General features: G+C 42.3%; 1 protein-coding gene across 4 annotated transcripts in view; it reads left to right on the forward strand.

The window, feature by feature from the left end:
• The first annotated feature begins 8,822 nt into the window (after positions 1-8,822).
• Positions 8,823-21,819, forward strand: part of clstn1 (calsyntenin 1) — a 37,839-nt gene continuing 24,842 nt past the window's right edge. For 2 of the 4 annotated variants that reach the window (XM_085395085.1, XM_085395084.1), the window contains exon 1: positions 8,824-9,109. In XM_085395085.1, the coding sequence (XP_085251211.1) occupies positions 9,028-9,109 (82 nt within the window). In that variant the 5' untranslated portion in view covers positions 8,824-9,027. Of the gene's footprint in view, positions 9,110-21,819 lie in introns of all 4 variants that reach the window. The other 2 variants (XM_085395083.1, XM_085395086.1) reach the window with 2 other exon arrangements.

Below are 21,819 nucleotides of genomic sequence, written 5' to 3' on the forward strand. Positions count from 1 at the left end.
TTGTGTGAGTGTGTGTCAAGTGTTATGTTTGTTAGCTAAAATAGGAGAAGCCTGTCAAAACTTTATCACCCTCACGTGTCTTTTTCCAAACATTTATGTTTTAAGTGGATGATATTTAAAAAAATGAACAGGCTGAGGATCATTCATGTTAACTTTATTAGTGGCGCTGTTGGAATCAGACTTTTGAACACAACTTTTAGAGCTTGAGGTATATCCAAAGTTTTGGTCCTAGAGTTTCTTCTTCTTCATTCAGCTGATCCCAGTGGATCATCTGTGTGTCGCCCTATCCCTATTATCCTCTTCAGTCATACCAACCCTGTGCATGTCCTCCTTGAACCTTCTCTTTTGTCTTCCTCTTATCCTCCTGCCTGGTTCCTCCATCTTCAACATCCTCTGCTCCATCTATTTCCTAAGCTTCCTCTGCACATGTCAAAACCACCTCAGCCTTGCCTCTCCAAGTTTGTCTCTAACCCACCCAACCTGAGATGTCCCACTCACATACGAATATCACGTCCATCCTGCTGGTCACTCCCACTCAACACTTCCACTTCCAGCTCTGCTTCCTATCCGTTTGATACAAACACAATCTTCATTAGTCTTTTTGTGACAAAGAGGCACCATCTTAAATAGGGAGTGGCTGTTAATAGACTTTTTGTTTGTTCGTTTGTTAGTTTTAAGCTGAAGACTGTTATATACTAAAATCTAGTGTATAGGAGTCTGTTTGCACTATTTGACTGTTCTGAACTAACCTTTTTCAATTATTTATTAAAGGTTGTGCATTAAAGATGGGCAGAGCTAACTTTTGTTTCTGGACTCAATATTTTAAAACCTCATTGTTAACTTTTTGGCCTGTAAAATGTTTTTTTCTTTGTAGCCAGAAGCCTGTTGAAGTTAAGGGTCTGGCTGCTGGGCTGCAGTCAGCAGACACTTTGGGTCCTTGTCTAGCTTAGCATTAGCATACTGTCTGTGCAGGTGCTTGTAAACAGCCAAAGTGGTGTTAGCAGCATAATGCTGTTTTGCACTTGTCCTGGATACAGTTTCCACTTTACCATCACCTTCTCATCCTTTCTGAGCCTCTAATTTTCTCCTCTTGCACAGGAACTGAAATCAGCTGATTGTAGCACAAGTGTAAGCGGAATCAATAAGCGTATCAATGGGCAAGAAACTGGTCACAAAGTGATGTGTGGTGGTGCATCGAAAACTACCTTGCAAATGTTTTGGTCGCTTGCAGATTGCCACAGTGACTGGTAATTTCTATGGAAGGTGGTGATTTGTTTGCAAACTCAGACACTCAGCAATTTCCAGGAACCACTTGCCAATGAACTGGGGCATACACATTTTACCCTAGCAACTGCCAGAAGGCCTCTAGGCCTGTGTGACTGAGGCCTAAGGTGACCGACTTGCCTCAAGTGGCCAGAAGCTGCAGTGTTTTTATCTCATTTACTCAGTAAATCTAGCAAATTGTTTCTTTTACTTATCTACTTTATGGTTTATTTCAATTGTCAGCTATTATTCCAGCAGCTGTTTTAATGCTTTAATCATTTCTACTCTAATTTATGAAATTATCAGTGTGAACCATTTTTTCCATCACTTATCATCAGCGTTTAAACTTCTCCCCTCGATTTCCACTTTTCATGCACTGCCACAGCGCACACTGTTGGATCAAGTCCTGCTTTATATTTGCTGAGCAGGTGCTCTGCTCTTATAAGTCAAGTTCTGAGTACCACCTTGGCATTTTTAGTGTCTGTGGTTGGAAATCGCTGGTACTTCATTTACATCTGAACACTCCAACTTTGTCCGGCATGTCTGTATTCATCAGCTGCCATCCCCAGGCTCCTAATATTCAGCGCTTAAAATGAAAGACCTTGCATATCACAAATGACTGATTGGAGTTGGGGTGACAGCCATGTTAGTGCCCCCTCCCTAAACTCTCCAAGGCAATAAAGCCAAGGAGGTGAGAGTTTCACACCAGCTTGACCCCCTATGAACAGTCTCCATGGCGTGTCAGAGGTGACCTTCTGTAGGGTTCAGGGGTGAAGGTCCTAAAACAATAATATAACAATCATTGCACCCGCCCCCTTCTGAGCAACCTGATGCCCATCTGGAATCCACCACATATTAACACAAAGATGGCTAAGAATTATGTTTAAGCTCTGCCTTCAAAATGAAATCAAACACATGTGATGTCTGGTACCAGCGTTAACCTAAAATGCAGCTCTCATGAATATTCCTGAACGTGCTGAGTGAAAGTTTAATCTGCAAGATCCTTGAACCCTGTTGAGTGGACCACAGTGCTCTGTTAGGTTATCACGCCTCCATCTGCTACATTCCCACTCACTCCGTGTCTTTAATCAGTAACAATGAGACCTGAGGCACTGCTAAAACTGCAATAGCACAGAGGGACAAAGTGCTTGATCAGGTTTTGATCAGTGTGCATATTACTCCACATATATCACCCCTAAAATAAACTGGGCAGCTGGAATTCTGCATTGCGTCACTGTGGAAAATGAAAACAAAAAGAGAAATGCACAGATTTCTGTGTCTCATCACGTCAGCTCCGTGCACTGACAGGATTTGTATTGGCTCCTGATTAATGACGGTGGGACTGTTTAAAAAATAAAAATAAAAGGACCACTGACAGTGCATTTTCAGGCCATTTGTAGACAGAGTTTGTACACATTAAGGAAGAGCATATGTTTAATAAATGACCACAAGTGACAGCCCAAGGCAGCAAGATAAATGAGAGCTTCTTAAGTGGAGAGGAATCAGTCACCACGGGTATGTTTTAAACGTTCCCTGTGGGAAATGTTTGAATTAGATGGCAAAGGCAGCTTAAAGGTGCACAGCTTAGGTTCTTTGTGTGATTTGTTGCCGGGCTCCTGCACGTATAGCCATCGGCTTTAAAATTTCCTTTGGAAGAACTTGATATTGTCCCGAATTTCTAAAGTGAGATTTAATTTCTCCCCAGCTGAGGGTTTTTTAAAAACTGCAGTCATGAGCAAAGTCAAGGAGACACCCGTACCGAAGCAGAAAAAAAAAGCCTCGGTTTATAGAAAATGAATCTTTCAATGAAAATGTTCTCAGAAAATTGAGGATTACAAATGGATGAGGCGACACAAATTCAGCATGCGTGGGATACATTTTGATCTTCAGATATAGAAAGAGAATGTGACTTTAAATTTTTTTAAAAATGGAGGGAAATTGGCATGAAAAACTTTAATCCACTAAAATAACTTTGCTGAGCTTTGTTTTCCTGGGGCCAATTAAATCCTGGGACGAATATGCTGCTCCTTTGTGAAAGAAATACTAACAAAAACAAATAATTTGGTCTGTACACATCATTAATATAAATTCCCATCTAGGAAGTCATTACTTAATGTTTCTGTTGTGCCAAACAATCACCTTCTGAATAATTATTCTCGGTAAAGCCGGTGCCTGTTATCAAAAAAGTAGGACAGATAACAGAAGTCCAAATTCTCCTGGGAGGAAAAGCCAAAACTTTGTGATCTTTAATGACACAAGCCGCAGTCTAGACATGAAACAGGAAACAGAATATTGAGAAGCCGTAGTCTTTAATGGTCACGGCCACTTTGATTCCCATGGTAGCAGTCGAGTCTTTTTCATGCTCTGTTTGCTGCCAGCCGCCCACCATGATTGCAGCCCACAGTAACGTCTCTGATGGTGCGATTCCTACGGTCAGTGACTAAACACGTTCAACCCCTGCTGTCCATGCTGTGTGTGCAGCGTGGGCAGAAGGATGGCAACTGAGGTGGAAAGGTTTTTAAAGAATGTGAGCATCCATGAGGCATTCATGACCTTCAACCATGATAGCCTTGTAATGTATCTAAACTCCAAATCCTTGCCTGGAAGATGAAGAAGTGTGGTCGCTCTCTGTGATGGATAGCTATTTCATATTCTATTTCATGCTGAGGAGCTCGGCAGTGGAGGGGAAAAAACTGTTGATGTCTTCTTTTTTCTTCTTCTTTTCGTTTCTGACCAAGAAACGAGAGGGAAGCGGCAAATTCTTACATTTTAGAAGCTAGAAACTCTTCTTAGCCTTGATTCTTCCACACAGCCTGAATTCTTTTAGCCAAGCTTTCTTGTCATTTAATAGATAATACTTCTCCAGGCTTCTACTGAAACCATTTCTGATGAGGCTTCAGTAAACAGGCTCAGATTTTTTTTTTTTTTTTTTTTTTTTTAAATGACATCAGAAACAGCAGTATGCGACATTACGTGATGGCAGAGCTTCAGTTCATCCTTTGTCATTTTTTTTTTTTTTTTTTTTTTTTAATAAATAGGACAGGGGGAATGAATGAGAGAAAGAGGGGGAGAGAAAGAAAGAAAACCAAAGGGGAGAAGAGACGGTGAGAAGGGGGGGGAAGAGAGAGAAGAAAAAAAAAGAACTCCTGGGTCACCTGTATGGAGAAAAAAAAAAAACAAACAAAAAAAAAAAACAAACAGAGGAGACAGCAAACAACAAAGAGCAACATAATAATAGAGAAAACAAAGCACCATCACAATAAACTAGCTAGTCATAGATATCAATATTTACTAAATAATAAACGATATTGTGCAGCACGCAAGATAGACAGCGCACAGTGTGCTTTGAGGCAGCAGCCAAGAAAGCTTTAGTCCGCGTCTGTGAATACCCATGTGTGCATACCTGTGTGGATCAGCATGCTTGCATTCCAAAGGTTTCTCCATGTAATGATCTGCTAGGGAGTGTAGGGGGGCCACAGCCCCGTCCTCCAGGGTGTGAAGCGGGTATGGAGGAGATCAAAACTCCAGACATCCAGAGGCCCCCAGAACACAAGAGACCATGGAAGACCAACAGAGGGGCAGCCGCGCCACTGTTCCAGTAAGAGCTGAGGAGAGTCCCAGATGAGGGCTCGCCCAGCAGCCGCGGAGCAGAAGTCAGGGGGAGTTGCAGTGACGCGCCCGTGAGCTCCGCCGGCCCCCAGCTGTGCCTGAGTGACCGAGCCCCAGGCCGAGAGGCCGGGGGCACCCCACCTCCAAAGGGGCCCGAGCGAGCCCCAGGCCCCAGGCCCCGACAAGCGGCCGCCAAGGAGTGAGCCGGTGTGTACCCGGACGCCCACCCCCAGACACAAAGAACCACCAACACACCGACACCTGAGGGAGTCCGCCACCGGCAGGGGAAGTGGTGGTGGGTGGAGATAGGCCTCCAAACCACAGGCTCAGATTTCTGTCAGGTAGTGTGTCAGGTGTTTGCACGATTTTTCCCTTTTTGTTAAGGAACCTGACTTTTAAATGCTGTTCATCGGATATAGATTAGTTTGTATGGCTGCCACTTCTTTTGTCCTCCAATTATCCAGTTTCCTTAATTTTTTTAAGGACACAGTAAACACTGTATTGAGATATGCTGAGTTTTTAGCTAATAGTTCTGTGGGACTCACCTTACTGGTTCAAAAATACAATTTCATGCCTGTCAAACTGTGTTATCTTTGGTATTTTTTCCACATTCAACGAAAGAAATTGGGGGAAAAAATTATTTGTTCTTGCCCCTAAGCATACAGTTTAAAATCAGTACTTTGCTCAATTGTCTGTTGTGTGTAAACACAACACTGTTTCATCTCCCGAGTTATGTTTTTTTTTAATGATTTGCACTTCAGGGTTGAGTGTGTTAGCAAACAAACAAGGTCTGGACTGAAAATGAGGAAAACGGTTGCCAACATTCAAAGAACAATATGAAAGATCTTCACCTGGAAGTTGTTGCTCAGGTTTGGTGCTTGGAAGCAACATTTAAAGCAATCAAGGGTGGCTCAAGACTTTTGCACAACACTGTACAAAATCCAAAATGTCATATGTTATTGCAGCTTCCCTTTGTTGATCTATCATATTCCAGTCATTCATTTTCTCCCTCTTATCCAAATCAAAGTGGCGGGTGGGCTGGAGCATATTCCAGCTCTCATAGGGTAAAAGTCAGGGTACACAAAGAGACAGACAACCATTCACACCTACGGCTACTTTAAAATCACCAATTAACCTGACATGCATATCTTTAGACTGTGGTGGTGATGGGTGGGGGTTGGGTCAGTCTGCATGCAGGCAAATTTGCCCAACACACCCCTGCTGCCCCATAATATACTCCATCACAATCATCTCTCGTGACTTCTCTGTTGACTTACACTGATTTCTTGCAAATAATCCGAAGTCACTGTTGAGTCACTGTTTTTTTTTAATGCTCGTCTTCATTGCCATAGCTTGACTCACCTTCATTGTTTAGAAATAACAAAGGACAGATATCCTGAAACCTTTTTTCCCCAAAACACTGCTTGGACTAAGCAAAAAATCCGTTACCTACCAACACTCATGTGTGGATATTAGTGAGGCTGACAGGTACAGCTCTGCTTATGGAGCCAAACCACTGCTCCAAATGAGACAGACTACTAAGTTACTCTTAGTAAGAATGCATTCGTAGCAGACATTAAACTATCAGCAGTTGTGAAAACCCCTGAAGAGCACAGTGTTTCTCTCACAGTGGGTAAAATGCTCCTGAGGAAGTTGCACCTACCTGAGCTTTTGTTGTTGTCTCACACCTATTCACTAAGCCCTCCTATTGACTGTCATTGTATCCTAAAGAAATGATAATGGCCACTCTGTCTTTCTTCCAGAGTGGCGGGGATCTGTGAGAGAAGCCTTGTGTGCGTGCATGTGTGTGCATGTGTGTGTGGTGCTGGGTGTCCACTTTCTCTCGTTCACTTCATGTGTTGCCAAACTGGAAACAAACAGGCATTGTGCTCCAGTTCTGCGGCGGTGGCCCTGAAGTTCCTGTTTATGGACCCATCACTTAATTGTGGCCTCACACAACTATGCCCATTATCTGCTGTTTCCCTGTGAATACTGTAGCCAGTGCGGCTTTGCTGAGGTCTAATGGAGGGCCTCTATCCTTCCAACATCTATATATGATTTGTTTGGGACAGTTTTTGAAGTAAAAATCAACAGATATGTAACAAGATTCCTTGCTTCACAGCGAGAGTTTGCATCATGGGCTGCTGACCTTTTCTTTCTGATTTCCCAAGTAAAATAATTGAAGCTACATGTGTCTGAATTTGCATGAGCAGCAGCCGTAGCAAAGTTCTCAGTGTGATGCAAATTTAGCGATGCAGACGCATCTGAAGTAATTCTTTGATTGCTTCGCATCCTCCTCTCCTTAGGGGTGCTATCTATATCTGAGGGTGTTGATTAGATAGCAGTCTCCACCCACATTTGCAATTCAAGGAATTGCTATTCTCACATTGCTATGCGCACCGCCGTGTGGTTGTTCCGCAGGGTGAAGACTGTAGTTAACTCATAAATGATCAATATGCCATACAAGCCTCTTTCACAGAGAGTGAGCTTTCTGAATGTCCCTCTGTGGAATAGAGACGGGGTGAAATGCATGGATGTACTTTTGATTTACAATTCCCATCTTGCCTGTCAGGACTAAAGGATTAAAAACAGCTTTTTAAGCTTCGCACATAAACAGTTTCATACATTTTGTCACATTCTGGTACAGACGTCTTGTTGAAATATCAATTTTTACCACGTCTGGATTATCCATCCAGGGCCTTAACGCATCGGGCACTTATGTGTTTAATCTACTCTCTGCCAGCAATGTTCTCTGTCCTGTCCAGTGGAATCCTTTGAGATAACTGAGGGAACTGAGATCTGCAGCTAGTGATGACAGCCTGCGTGACCATGGGTCAAACACAAATTTGCAAGTAAACTGGAAATTTGTCAAGCTGCCCTTTGTTGGCCCCTATGTTTCATGTGTTAAGTACTCTGTTCAAATCAGCCATGCACTTTAAATCATGGCGACCACTTAGAGCCTGCTATCCCCACAGATCCCCACATAGCACCGGAAAGCATCTGACCCTGGACTTCAGTCTTAGTTTAGCCGCCCGTGCTAAACTAGCTGCACGCTCCCACAATAACAGTATTGACGTCACTGACCATCATTGGACACGTGCTGCCTTCAGGTGCTCATTTTAAACTCAGATTTTGGATATTTGGAGAGCTGACATAGAATGGATAGAGATGGAAAGAAGAGACAAAATAAATAAATAGATAAATAAAACAGATAAAATGCAACCCAGTAGGCTTCATTAAACATCTAACAGTATTCATTTGATCCTAGTGCATGTGAGTTATGGTTATTTAAGCAACTGGCCTAATATGGATGTTTTCTGATACTTAAATATGGATGCATTTAAAATGTACGATGTGCCATGCATTCCGGCGCTTCTCATACATGAATGTGTTTACCTGCTATGGGGACTGATAAACTAATATTTCCTTTCCCTACACACAGCCTTACATTTGATTGGCACCCAGAACACTCGATTCAATATTTAAACTAAACTTTAACACATAACTATAAGTAATCTTCCCTGTAACAGCGCAGCATTTATTTTACTTCAGGTTTGGTACTTCTCCCCCAAATGTAAAAATTAGACAGATGCTGTGACAGATGCGGTTTTCCTAATAGATAATATTGAATTTTGCTCTCATACGATAAAGTTAATTAAATACAGTTTTATTTAGGCTGTCCTTCTTCGTTTAATATCGGGAATCCCAGCTTCATTGATACATTTGATACGTACGAGTCTGTTTTGATACATTTAACATTACATTAGGTGAAACAATCTCAATACACGCCTCCTTTTTGTATTTACACTGTGACTAGGTGGTTGCTTAATACACAAACGGTGTCATCGGGCGCACACCCATGAGTAAGATTTAGGTCTGTGTGTATTTTGGTACATCCGGACAGGTCTGGGAATTCTTTCCGACAGTCCCTGAACGCCTCGAGCTGCAAAACTGCGAGAGAAGCGGTGATTGAAGAGGATAGCAGAGCGGCGGTGGCGACGACGACGGCCATCTTAGAGCTACCGTGGTAACCGACACACTCATCTCCTGGATTTAATTTTTCATGTGAGACAAACACTCCGCCTGACTGACGAAGGGAAGAGGAAGAAGAAGACGGCTGTTTTTAACTTCGCCGCGGTTGAACTCGAAGTCGGGATGCGGTTCCGAGGGAACAAGCAATTTGCATCCGCAGTCGGACTGGTCCTCGGACTATTATGTGCGGTGGAGGCAGCTAAAGGTAACTAAGCTGGGATTTAGATCCCGTTGTGTCTCGTGAGTGTCAGAGGCAGACAGTCTTTTATTTCATTTTATTGTTTGTTTACGGCTGTCTGAAGCCACTTAGTCGCTCCAGGACGCTGAAGGTTACAAAGAGCGGTTAGCAGACAGGGGCTGTGCGGTCCTGAGGGGGGATGCGTGTCCAGTAACCTGCTCCGGGATTGCCAGCCCCGGAGCCGCAGCGGATGGATGTGGCGAAGTATCCCGCCGGTGGACAAGTGCATCCCGCGATGCTTTGTCCAGTGCAGCCTGAAGCAGAGGGAAATTAGCCATTATGGTCCAACTGCACTTATTCCCTGTCCTGCTTAACATTGCCTCCTTAGTGCAAGAAGTGTGCCGCTTTATGAGATAATATCGAGGCTGTGAATGACCCCCTTCTGTCATCCGCATCGATTCTATTTTTGGCATCTAGTCACTTCTTTAAACTCCTTTTTTTTTATCTTTGTGTTTTGTATTATTAGGATTAAAAATCCGCTTCAGCCGCTGCATGCTTTGTAATATTGCCCGTGGCTGGCACTCCCTGTACTAATCTTGTTTTTAAATACGTTTGAGTACATCTGGATTAGGGCTAGTGGTGATATGTTTCTTTACCCCCAACCCACCCAGTTTTTTTTTGTGTGTGTGTGTCTGTTTTATGGCCATGCTGTTAAAACCACGCAGGTTTATTTTTCCATTAGTGGGTTTAATACTTGGGGTTTGGCAACGTTGTGTTCGCACCAGGATCGAGTGGCTTGGTTGGCTGCGCATTGCAGATCCTCTTCACCCTGTCCCTGTTTCGTTGGTAGATTTAAAAATTTTATGTGGTGTGATCACGGGCTTAAAGTGGGGGGAAAACACACACACGCTCAGTAGGTCTGGGCCTACTTTTGTGCAGAAACTATGCAAGACCCGAAAGTGCATCTGCCCTCTTCTTGTGCAACGTCACCGGTGGGCATTTGCTGCAGGGCGGTCCACCTCTCCTGCTCTACAGTGGCTCCAATCTGACCACCGTCGATGCGTGATTTACACATCGTGTTTCATCGTTAAACTCCCAATCGGCACACTCCCTAGCGTGAGCTTCCTGTTTCAGGGTGTGTAGAGGCAGGTGCGACTTAATCACCGGCCATATCGGCATGCCCAGTCAGGGCTACAGAAGCCAGGGTGTGCTTTTGTCTTTGACAGTTATTGTGATGAGAATACAGGCGGTGAAATAGACACAGATTTTAAAAAATGTCTGCACAAATAAAGGGTGGGGTGGGGGGATTATTCTAGTCGTAATTCAGTTGTTTCCAGGTTAAGCAGCTGGGAATGCACCGCTTGTACAGCAGTAACTTCATTTCTTTTTCCATCCATCAAAAGAAAGAAAAGGCCTGTAGCACCTAGGCCTGGATAGTGTGGCTGCCTTTTAATGATCTACTAAAGAGCGTGCGTGAATGCATGCGTGCAAAGTGCACCTGCTGCCTTTCCTGTGCTTATCAGCGGACAATACCTGTGAACTGGGCATCTTGATGTTGGCTTATCTTTTATTAACCAAAGATTACTTGCTTGTTTGTTTGCACTCTTCCCTACAGCTTTGTTTTCATTGCTTTTTTCCCTTCTCATTACCAGCCATCTCGCAGCACATGAAGAAACCAGACAGTCCTTGGGTAGTGGTTCTTGTTCCCTTCTCTCGGTGTTAGCAAATATTAGCACTATGGAAACTGATTGAGCTGAAAAGCTTGGCACAAACAGGTGATTTGGCAAACTCTGACCCACAACTCAGACCGATAACACGGCCGTAAGACGTTAAGGATGTGTTGAAACGCTATCTTTTTGGCTCCACCTATGATCATATGATCCATCCGATTGGTGTGTGTACCAATAAAGTCAAGAGCCAAACAGACACATCACTTGTTTTTCCGAGGTCTCACCCGTGTAACTTATTTAGTTTTCTGTATACTGTGAGCAGCGGCTGTGTGTCTCCCATGCTCCAGAGTCAAAACATTAGGTCTGCTGGGATGCCTGAGTTTGTTCTGTGCACACAGGGTCAGACAAAAGAGAGGCCGGCTTGTTGGGAAGTTCCTTCATTCATCATTGAATTAAGCAATTGTAGTTGAACAAATCGGATGCCCTGCTTTGTGGGGTGCAGAGTTAACATGTGCGTTCTTCTCGCATTGCTGGGGCTTTTTCAAGTCAGAGACACCCCCCCCCCCCTGCACGCTGCCCAAAAAAAGCTTCCTAGCCCTGCATTAGCTGCAGAAGCCCATCACCAATCAATAGTTACAGTTAAAACAATGTAAATAAACTATTTATTTAACAGCTCAGCTCTGAGGTGTCTTATGGCAACCTCATTAAAACATTCTTCAATGGTGTAATTAGCTCAATTAATTAGTTATTGCGTCAAGATTTTTGCTCAAATTACTAATAATTTCATTTGTAATCTAATCACTTATCTCGTGCTTTTTCATGGTTAAACAAAAGCTTCATTGCAAAAATGCTGCACTGATTGAAACTGCTTGCCAGGCTTATAAAAAGCCCCTCATTCCAGGGATCAGAGCATCCCAGACACCAAGTGATGGATGATTGCCATTTGTGACTTTGCTGACCTTGAAGGAAATATATACTCTTACATTTTCTACATGCTGCCGACTGTCTCAATGGAGCCCATTTCAAGCCTTCAAACTAGCAGCGATCCGGCTGACGTATGTTATCTTGCTGTGTTATGGCAAGCAGAAACTATGTGGATGCACACAGCTGACAATGACTGCATTGTTTGCCTCTTCCATGCAGCTCGAGAACCACTGTGGCGTCCTGCTATTCAGAGTCAGTCCAGAGACTTGTGTTTTTCCTTAGAAAGTATGCCAGTAAGTATGGGGTTGGGACAAAATATTGATAAAGTCATATCTCGCTGTTTGCTCTCGAGATGCAATTATCGGGTGAAAATGTCGATCTTTTAATAAAACGTGCAGCAGCGGCTCTAAACAGTTTCCCCTGATAGTTTGTCTTAGTAGAGTCACCGCTTTATGACTCCTCCTCGTGGTGCTTATCAAATGATTGATGGTAAACTGAACCGAGGCTGCAGTGAAAAAGAAATTTAAGGGGGAAAAAAGACAAATCGCACATTTAATTTCACACATTCTTGAAACTGAATGCAAATTATAATAAATATGCACAGACCACACTGCAGTGAGTTAATGCATCACTCTTGCTTTTTGCTTTGTTTTTTGTCTTTAATTATGCAAATATTGTGATGTATTGTAGGCAGTTTTGTCTCAGAGTCGCTCATTGAGGCGTTATCATGGTCTTAGCATACAGTGATATTAGTTAGATGGCATGGCAGCAGCTTAAGATCCAAAAGTGTGATGTAGCGCTGAAATTAAAACTGAGCTCACTTAATTAGCTGATACGTGTGTTGCATAAAAGATGGATTGCTTCAACATTATTTTAAGTTGTTGAAGAAGGAAGCATCTAGAAAGAACTTGTGGGAGGGGGGAACACACGTAGCTTTCCTGAAACATGATTAAAAATATGAAACGCATACCCCTTTTTTTCTTTAAACTGTTTGAATAACAAAAATACAAACCTGATTGTGACTCGCTCTGTCATTTATTCTTAATTTCCCATTCACCCATTAATCCTTTCATCAGAAAAGCATGTTTGAACTAGGTGTGAACAGCTCCACAGGGCTACAGGAAGGTGGATGCTTTCAGTGCAATTACTGCCTTGTTTTCAGAAACTTTGCGCGCTTAATGTTTCTTTGTTATACTGGTGCACCACTTGCTGCGAAAATGTTTTGGGTGCATGCCGTGAAAAACTGATTACATATTTAGATTGTGTAAAGGTAGTTAGTTTTAAATACATCATGCCCACCACACATTGGAAGTTTTCTGCTTATCGAGTTCAGGTATTTAGGTAAAGGTAGCCATGTTTGCAAGGATTAAAAGCCTCAATGATTAAAATGCTTCATGCAAACCCACCAATTAGAAGATCCTGCCTTTGTTGAAGCTAGTGGTAGAGATGGAGCGAAACAAAACTGGTCTGTATCTGACAAACCTTTTATTGGAAATCAGAGCCATTACTACTTCGACTATTTCTGGAAAGTTAGACAATTGTGTGCATGCGAAAATTCCTTTTTGTTTTGTTTTTTGTTCAAATGGTTCATGTGTATGCTCTTCATCGGCTAGCCTCATGTAGGATCCGTGTAAAGAGTGAAGCTCTAATATGAATTTTAATCAGATTGAAGAAATTTTGCACATTTAACACGGCTAGTGGGCAAGAGGTTGGGTGCACCCTGGTCAGGTCGGTTAGCAGTTTGTGGCATTCCTACAGCCAATTTAGAATCAGCATTTAAAGTAACAAACATGTCTTTGGACTGTGGGGAGGAAACCAGAGGATATATCTTGGATATAAATGGGTACAATGTGACGATCCTGGAAAAAAAGAAAGAAAGAAAACGGTACTTTGTTCTTCTTGGCACAGAATTTAAGGGTCACACATTTTATTGTGAATGGCTACAGGGTGATATAATTAAATCGAGTCGTCTGGGTCATGGCCTACACCAGATTTCATTAAAAATGTATTCACTGAGATCAACGAACATCATGTCCAAGCTGGATTTAATATTGAATGTTTCTTCTGTGGAGACTCACAAGAAGCATTACAAAAAAGTTGCCCTCTTTTGGCCTGAATAACAGTTTGCTTGCCCTGAAGGGAAGCTCCAGTCACACTCGTTACCTCTTAACATTTTTCAGTATTTATTCAGAGATTTCTCAGAGGAACAAAGGGCTTTTATTGGCTAGATGTTTGGGGGGGGTCGGGATCTCGACTGATCACGTCACAGTGCGGTCACTGTTCATGGAGTTGCGCCTCAAGCCCCTGAAGAATGTGTGTATGAGTTAATCCCCCGAGAGTGCTAAGCATTTCCATTTGGTAGTTTGCCACTTAGGCCGCGACAATACTGGACTCAATTTGTGTCTGTGATGACTTTCCTCTCATTGGTGCCTTCAGGAGCTGAAAGGAGTCAGTGAACTGTCAAGAATGGGTCATTCAGTTGTGAATATTAAGCCGGCCAGAATACTGGGAAGTTGTGTCGACCACCAAGAAAGGAGTCTGGAGTCAAGTCAGCCTGTGGTTGTTAACTTTTGCGTGAGATATAAAAATAACAACGTGAGAAAGTGCTTTTTCATTAATTTCCCCGCTTAAATCTGCCTTAAATCTTTTTTTTTTTTTTCATATCTCTTTCTGCATTTGAAACTAACACTGCAATAAACTACCCAGGTCTGCAGAGAATGTAATAAAAATATCCCCTTTCCTCATAAAAATGTCAAAAGTGAAACCGAATGCATAGAATGCCGTAAAGTAATAGCCAGTGATGATTATCCTATTGTGTTATTTCTATAAAAGTGTAATAAAAACCAGAGCGAACAGGGTTTAACTGAGTTCAGCAGCTTATCTGGCTGTTACCTCCTACCATTGCTGCCGGGCGAAGATATTAACCCGCTCAGCTATTCACATTTAGGCGTGTTCTCATTAAGATTTGGTTTCCCTGAGAAGCAGGTAACCAGAGAGCACATCACCTGCCGCAGGTCGGCTACACCCGAGCATCTGGTTAGTTTCGTCTGTTTTTCTCTTGTGTTTTTCACTCTCACTGGCCCCTTTTGTGCAGCTCGCACAGAGAGGTGATTGAGTTGCGTTCAAGGCCCCGCAGCTCCCCACCCCCGCTTCAGAGGACCGCCGTGTCGTCCGGGGTGTGTTCACTCTGTTGGGCGGTTGTGACTGCACGGAGGACAAACAAATGTTGTTGCCTGGCAGGGAAACTGAGAGGCTCTCCTGTGTGAGCCGAGTGTTTAAGGAGTGAAGGGGGCCTGAAGTCTGGGCTGCGTTAAGGGTCTTCGGGGTTCTGTGAACAGTCCACAGTCTGTGATGGAAGTAGCTTACGTCAACAAGCTCCAGAGCTTTTAAGGCAAGGCAAACAGAGAAGTGTGCCTGCTTTTTCACACCGTGAGCAGATTATTCTTTGATTATTTCTGGTCCACAAAAATGGACTAAATAGTTCAAGTCATTCCTTGGCTCACATTTTCAAGCATCACATACCTTAAGCTGTTTGGCCACAGCTTCTGTTTCACTGTGCTGCCTTAAATCCCTGAAGTTGTCATCTAATTTGCAACGAAGGCACACCTGTCTATGAGGCAAACTTTTCTTCTGGCTAGCACAAAATTATTGAATAATTTTACATAGTTAAAATGCATATGCTGAGGCAGGGGATATAGCTGGGGCATTCAGCATATTCTTCTGTTAGAATAATGTTTAAGTTTCTAGACTCTCCATGAAAAACCCATAAGGTCTGACTATTGCCTCAGTGCACACACTCCCTCCTTCTTTTCTCAGTGCAGCTACTCCTGCAGCTAATGGGACAAATGTGATCAACCTGGCAACAACAGGCTTTATTTAGTCTCAGACAACACACTCTGCACGCGCTGCTTGTAGACCAGGGGTCACCAACCTTTTTGAAAGTGAGAGCTACTTCTTGGGTACCGATTAATGTGAAGGGCTACCAGTTTGACACACACTTCTCAAATAACAAATTTCCTCAGTTTAACTTAATTATGTGTTATCATTAATAATTAATGATATTCATCTATGTACGGACACTAATTATGTTAATTATTTTTCACCATAATTATAAAGAATGCAATTAGGAAACAAGGTAGGAAACATAAATATCAATATGCAACGCTTTATTTCTATATATCTCTGCAAGTATTTACATTTTGAAGTGATCACTTCTACAACATTTTCACTTACCACTAACAAATTTTAACAAATCATGCACTGTTACATACATTATTTTTGTATGTATGTAACATACAAAAAATCAACTTTCAAATTTTACAGAACTTTTCACCAAATTGGCAGCATTTTAAAGCAAATTGTCACATGTTACACTTAACAAACACATTTGTTTTTCAATAATTAAATTAAACTTTGACATGACACTGTAATGTTGCCACTGAGAACTGTTCTCAAACTCTTGACCAAGTCGGTTTATGACTTGAGTGTACTTTTCTGCAACTTTGTCAAAAGTCTCAGATGCAGAAGCATTGTCTTTCAGCACCATCTGCACAGAGGGAAAGTGCAGCACCTTTTTTCTCTGTAAATGCACAGAGAAAATGTTCATCTGGGCTTTAAATCCATTTAAAGCACTTATCATGTCAGCAACAGTCTTACCTTTGCCTTGCAGCTCACAGTTCAAATGGTTCAGTTTCCCAGTAATGTCTGTTAAAAACGCAAGGTCAAGTGTCCACTCAGTGTCCTCCAGCAGAGATGTGTCTTCCCCTTTGGATTGCATGAACTCCTTGATTTCACCCAAAAGTGACAAAAAACGAAGCAAAATCCGTCCCCTGCTGAGCCATCGGATTTCCGTATGTAGTAGCAGGTCACCATATTCAGCTGACAGCTCCTCCAATAGCACCTTGAATGTTCTGTGCTGTTTAGCTCTGGAGCGGATGCTGTTTATGATCTTCACGACGGGAGTCATGACGTGCTCGAAGCCGATCACGTTTGGGCATAACGCCTGCTGGTGAATGATGCAGTGGTAATGCATGAAGTTTGGGAACTCTGTGTCACCTTTACAGTGAGCGATGAATCCCGTATGTCGGCCGATCATAGCAGGAGCCCCGTCGGTAGTCACTGATACCAGCTTTTCCAACGGTACCTTTTTCTTCGCGAAAAACTCCTTCACCGCGTTATAGATGTCAACTCCCTTCGTTGTTGTCTTTAGCGGCAGTAGTGTCAGAAGTTCTTCTTTTGTGGAGAAACCATCAAATACCATCCGGATAAAGACCATCAGCTGTGCTGTACTGCTGCTGTCGACGGACTCGTCACACTGGATGCTAAACCAACTGCACTTTGCCAGATCCTGATCCAACTGATCGGCCAAGTTCCCGGACATAGCCGACACTCTTCTAACAATTGTAGTTGCCCCCAGCTGGACATCAGAGAGAGTGGAGATTACATCGTTTCCATATTTCTCGTCTTTAAGCACAGTTTTTGCAATTATCATCATTGCTTCTTTGAAATACTCCCCGTCTAAAAATGCCTTCTTTTTCTTAATCATGAAATGTGTAGCTCTAAATGAGGCTTCGGTTGCTTTTTGAGAGTTTTTCACCGGTCTCGTGAAAAAAGACTGCTGTTTGCTCAAACCTGCCTTTAATTCGCGGGCCTTTTCCGCTCGCAGTGTGCTGCCCTTTGGGTAGTTGGCATGGTAGCTTGTGTGACACGTTCGGAAATGTCTCTCCACGTTGTGCCGCTTTGCCGTTGCCACAGTTGCCCCGCAAATGAGACACACGCATGAATCTTTCACAGTGGTAAAAAAAAACTCTTCCTCCCATTCACTGTGAAAATTATATGTTTTCTTCCTTTTTTCCGCCATGTTTTCCTCATCTCCTCACCTTTGCCTTTGCTGGTCTTCACGGCAACTGTTTCCGTGGAGACCAGCTAGCACTAAATATTAGATCATGATCTAATATTTAATAATAAACATTTTTTTAATATATTATCTCTAACAAATTAACGCCAATGCAATTGTGATTAAAAAAAAAAATAGCAAGAAAAAATAAAAATAGATGCAGCTTACTGGTAAGTTGTTATGGTGAGCTATTTTTAGAACAGGCCCGCGGGCGACTCATGTGGTCCTTGCGGGCGACCTGGTGCCCGCGGGCACCGTGTTGGTGACCCCTGTTGTAGACCATTCAGCCACTTGTATTCCCTTGATTGGCCAATTTTCCTACTAAGTTTATTATATTTCTCAGTCTGGTTAATCAATCAGTGGAATGAGGCTGATTATTCAGTGTGTGTGTGTGTGTGTGTGTGTGTGGGGTATATCATAAATAAAATTTCCATATACTTGGATGTATGTGATAGGCATGAATGAATGCTCTAATTGTTGCTGCACAAAGGGTAAGTGTTGCTCTGGTGTGACCAGCCATAGCTCTGCATTTGCATGTAATCAAACAAGATTTCAAGACTTGCAGGCTGCCGGCCTGTCAAATATAAAATCGACGAAGCAGACCTCCACTGAATGTCACAGGCCTCACGTGTGACTGCAGCATCATCATTACACAACAGGTCCTCGGAGGTTCACCGGCATTACGAGGCTTGATCTGATAATTACAGACTGATCATCTGCTGCTATCATGCAGCTACAATCTGGACAGCTGTGGCATTTTTCTCTGGTTCTTCTAGAGTAAGGACGAGTGAGCCGTGTTCTTATTGTGTTTGGTTTAATCTGTACTGTTAGGGAGGATTATACAATGAAGTGAAAACTTTTGGCAAGTGGTTTGAGATTAAGATTTTTATCCTTGTGTTTCCCTTAGGGGAAATATGTTGTGGGCTCAGAGTTGCTGCCAGAGTGTTGGTGTTGGGGAGGAGGATTCACAGTCCTGGCATAGATGGAGAACGAGTGTAAAGGCTGCCTATTGAATCTCAGGATTACCAGCACCTATTGTGACTCTAACGTTCTCGCAGGAAGTATTTCATCACGGTTAATAGGCCAAACTGTATAGGTTAGGCTTCTATAAAAGAGCAAGGCAACCATAGTCGGGACTTTGTCTTTGTGTCCAAGTGAATGGACAGCATGTAACCCAGTGCAACTCCACCACAGATTTGAGGTTTTCTGTTGTTTACTTTATTTCTTTTGAGCAGATTTGATCTCTATCTAGCTGCAGCACTTGCCAATCGTGATTTAGTATATATGAAAATTGAAACCTAAAATGCTGAAAAGGAAAACACAAATCTTCATTTCAAGTCCTCAAATGCCCCTCTGCTTCATGAGAGCTCAGTGCAGGTGGCAGAGACGCAGAGCTGATTAGTCGAAGGCATGCCACAGCACAGCTTGGCGCACACAGACAAATCGAGTACTTGATCCTGGTCCATCTGTGTCATCAGTCAGCTGTGTTTCAACTTTGCTCTCCAAAATGTTCTCGATCTCTGTAGTTCTTCCTGTCATTTGAGCATCTTTTATGCTCACAGCTTAACCCTGTCTCATGGTAGCGCACGCTGAAAACCATGTCCATCCGTTATATCAGCACTGGTGTGGCAGTATTGTCTGAGTGGCGACACTTATCGTTCAGGAGAATACTGTGGCAGCTACCTGCGCTTTAATGGCGGACATAAATAGAACTGACTGTGTGATAAAGATGTGGCGTTACGCAAAGTGGCCAACGTGGAGGGCATACTGGTGCCATTCTATGCTTTCAGCGTCCACTAGGATCTGCTTTGGTTCCTATGATGTACATTTCAGCATCAAACGGTGTGGATCTGGAGGGACCAGTGAACAGATAATTTACATTACAATAAACCACTTATGCTTGTGCCCAAGCAGCAGACTTCAAAGAAGTGTAGGAATGGCTACCCGGCTGTCGGGTCTCCATGTGTACTTGTCCATATCCACAACTGGTATCATGGTCACCTCTGTACAAATAGTATATTGGTTTACAAATCATCTAAGAATTGAAAGATGCTGGTTTCAATCCTGGGAAGAGACACAAGTCCCTTTGGAATTGCATCAAGAAGGGCATCTGGCTTAAAAATCTGCCAAATCAAACATGTGACTCTACCTGTTGTCGTGCCCCCCCTCACCCTTGTGAATAAGGGAGCCCGATGAAAGTAGCTCCATGCCGACCTCTACATGTACACGATCAGAATTTGGCAGGAATTTGTTTTCTCCAGGTTTCTTTGATGTCTTTATATCTCGCTCGTTGCACGACCTTGTCGTTGAATGAAATAGACGCATCCCATTATAGGATTAAATGACATTGGCCTTATTTGCTGTGTAACAGGATTGCATGGCGCTGTGTGGTTGCCGGCCTGGAAGTGCATCCAGTGGCCCACCATCTGTGCACATTTAGTAATAATATCTCGATATGTGTGTTTGTCTCCAGCTTCTGACACATTCATCCCTCAGAGGCTTCTTGTATATTTTCATTTTTCCCGTGTCTATCTTTCTGTGTTTTGTGAACTTATTTGTATTCATGGTTATTGGCGGGGGGATAATGCTGCCTGAAAAGACTTTATTACACCGCAAAAGGCCAAGATTGGTTTCAAATGTCTGTGTATTTATGGCCCAGCTCTGCATATAACATTTATACTGAGTACAAAGACTTGCTTGTGTTAAAAATAGGATGGTGAATAACTAGTCCATTTTTCTCTTAATCTTTAAATATATGCATGTGTGTGCAGTGGTTAAAAATGGCTTTCCTTTTCTGTTCACCTTTTACCTGATAAGTCTGCACCACAGAATTTAAATGACACATTAAATGTGGTTAATGATGCACCATCCCTACTGTTTATTTCTCTAGGCATCTTAAAAATGAGCGTGTTTCTTTTCAGTCTGTCGCAGTGATAATGGGGCCAGATACTTTTTTAAAAAAAAAAAAAAAGAGCTTTATTTTGCATCCCGTTAAAAATGCATTTAACGTGAAACTACTTTGTTCCTTGTTGCTGTGACCTCTTTTGAGCCTTTTAACTCAGAGAGCATCTTGGCAGCTCCTGCGGGCAGTTATTTTATGACCAGGACTTAAAGACTTCATGTATAGAATCACCAGCCAGTAAATGCTTGAAGTTTGTTGACTTTGCTTAAAATTATGGGGAGGTTTTTGGGGTTTTTTTTCAGTTTGATAGTTTGACATTACAGGTTTATGTACGGCTAAAATCAAGAGTGGCGGCACAATCGAGATTTCTGGTGTGTTCCACTGGAGCACTTCAAGAAAAATCACATCATAATTCACGTATACTTGGTTACATTTATATGACAGTATTGAGTAGATGTATCACTACACAGTTAGAACTGAGGTGGACCTCCTCTTTGCACTTGCGGCAGTGCAGCAAAACAATTGTAAATGTAATATAAAATTACTGAGGGGCTCTTTGGGAGAGAGGTGCAGCATATCCACTACTTTTGGTATCATAGAATATATTTATGATTACGGTTCTTTAAGTGCTTTTTCTTTCTCTGTCTCCAATTTCGGCCTCCAGTTTTCTTTTCTGCTCTTTCACATGTGAAAAACTATTCTGATTAATTTTCAGTGATTTTGATGATCAAATAAAAATTCAGTTTAACAAATTTTAGGATTAGCTGCTTATCATTTTTAACATGGTCATTTTTGGCATTAAAAAATACAATTAAGATTAGTTGGTGGTTAATATAACTAGTGTAAATCTGATTTATTTTATTTGTTTTTTGCTAACACAAGACACAGTAAGGCCAGTTTCAGTTTAATGTTAATCACTCAGCTTTCCGCTGAATTATATGCTTTGATTTGTATGAAGACTTGAGTCTGCAGGCCTATGCACTGCATTAGATGGATTCATTTCCTGATTAAGTTAAATTAAAGAAATGGCACTCGTCCAGGTTGAAAATCCTCAGTGCTGCAGCAGCAGGCCTTTAACAGGCTGCCTTGTTTCAAAGGCCTTACTTCTAATCTCATCCCAAAGTCTCCCCAGTTTTTTTTTAATTTTTTATTAAAAGCAGCCAGTCCATCCCTTAAAACACATCTTCTCCCCTTATAATCAGCATATTATTATTATTATTATTATTATTATTATTATTATTATTATTATTCAGTAAGTAAATTATTCAGATTTGCTCATGTTCCTCTGTGTCAAATGTTGTCAAAGCACAACAAATGTTCTCACTACTCACTGCAGGCTTGATGA

This window comes from Rhamphochromis longiceps, linkage group LG20, assembly GCF_057381845.1.
Source record: "Rhamphochromis longiceps isolate RC_006_pf linkage group LG20, R_longiceps_female_GT1.1, whole genome shotgun sequence".
NCBI classification, from domain to species: domain Eukaryota; kingdom Metazoa; phylum Chordata; class Actinopteri; order Cichliformes; family Cichlidae; genus Rhamphochromis; species Rhamphochromis longiceps.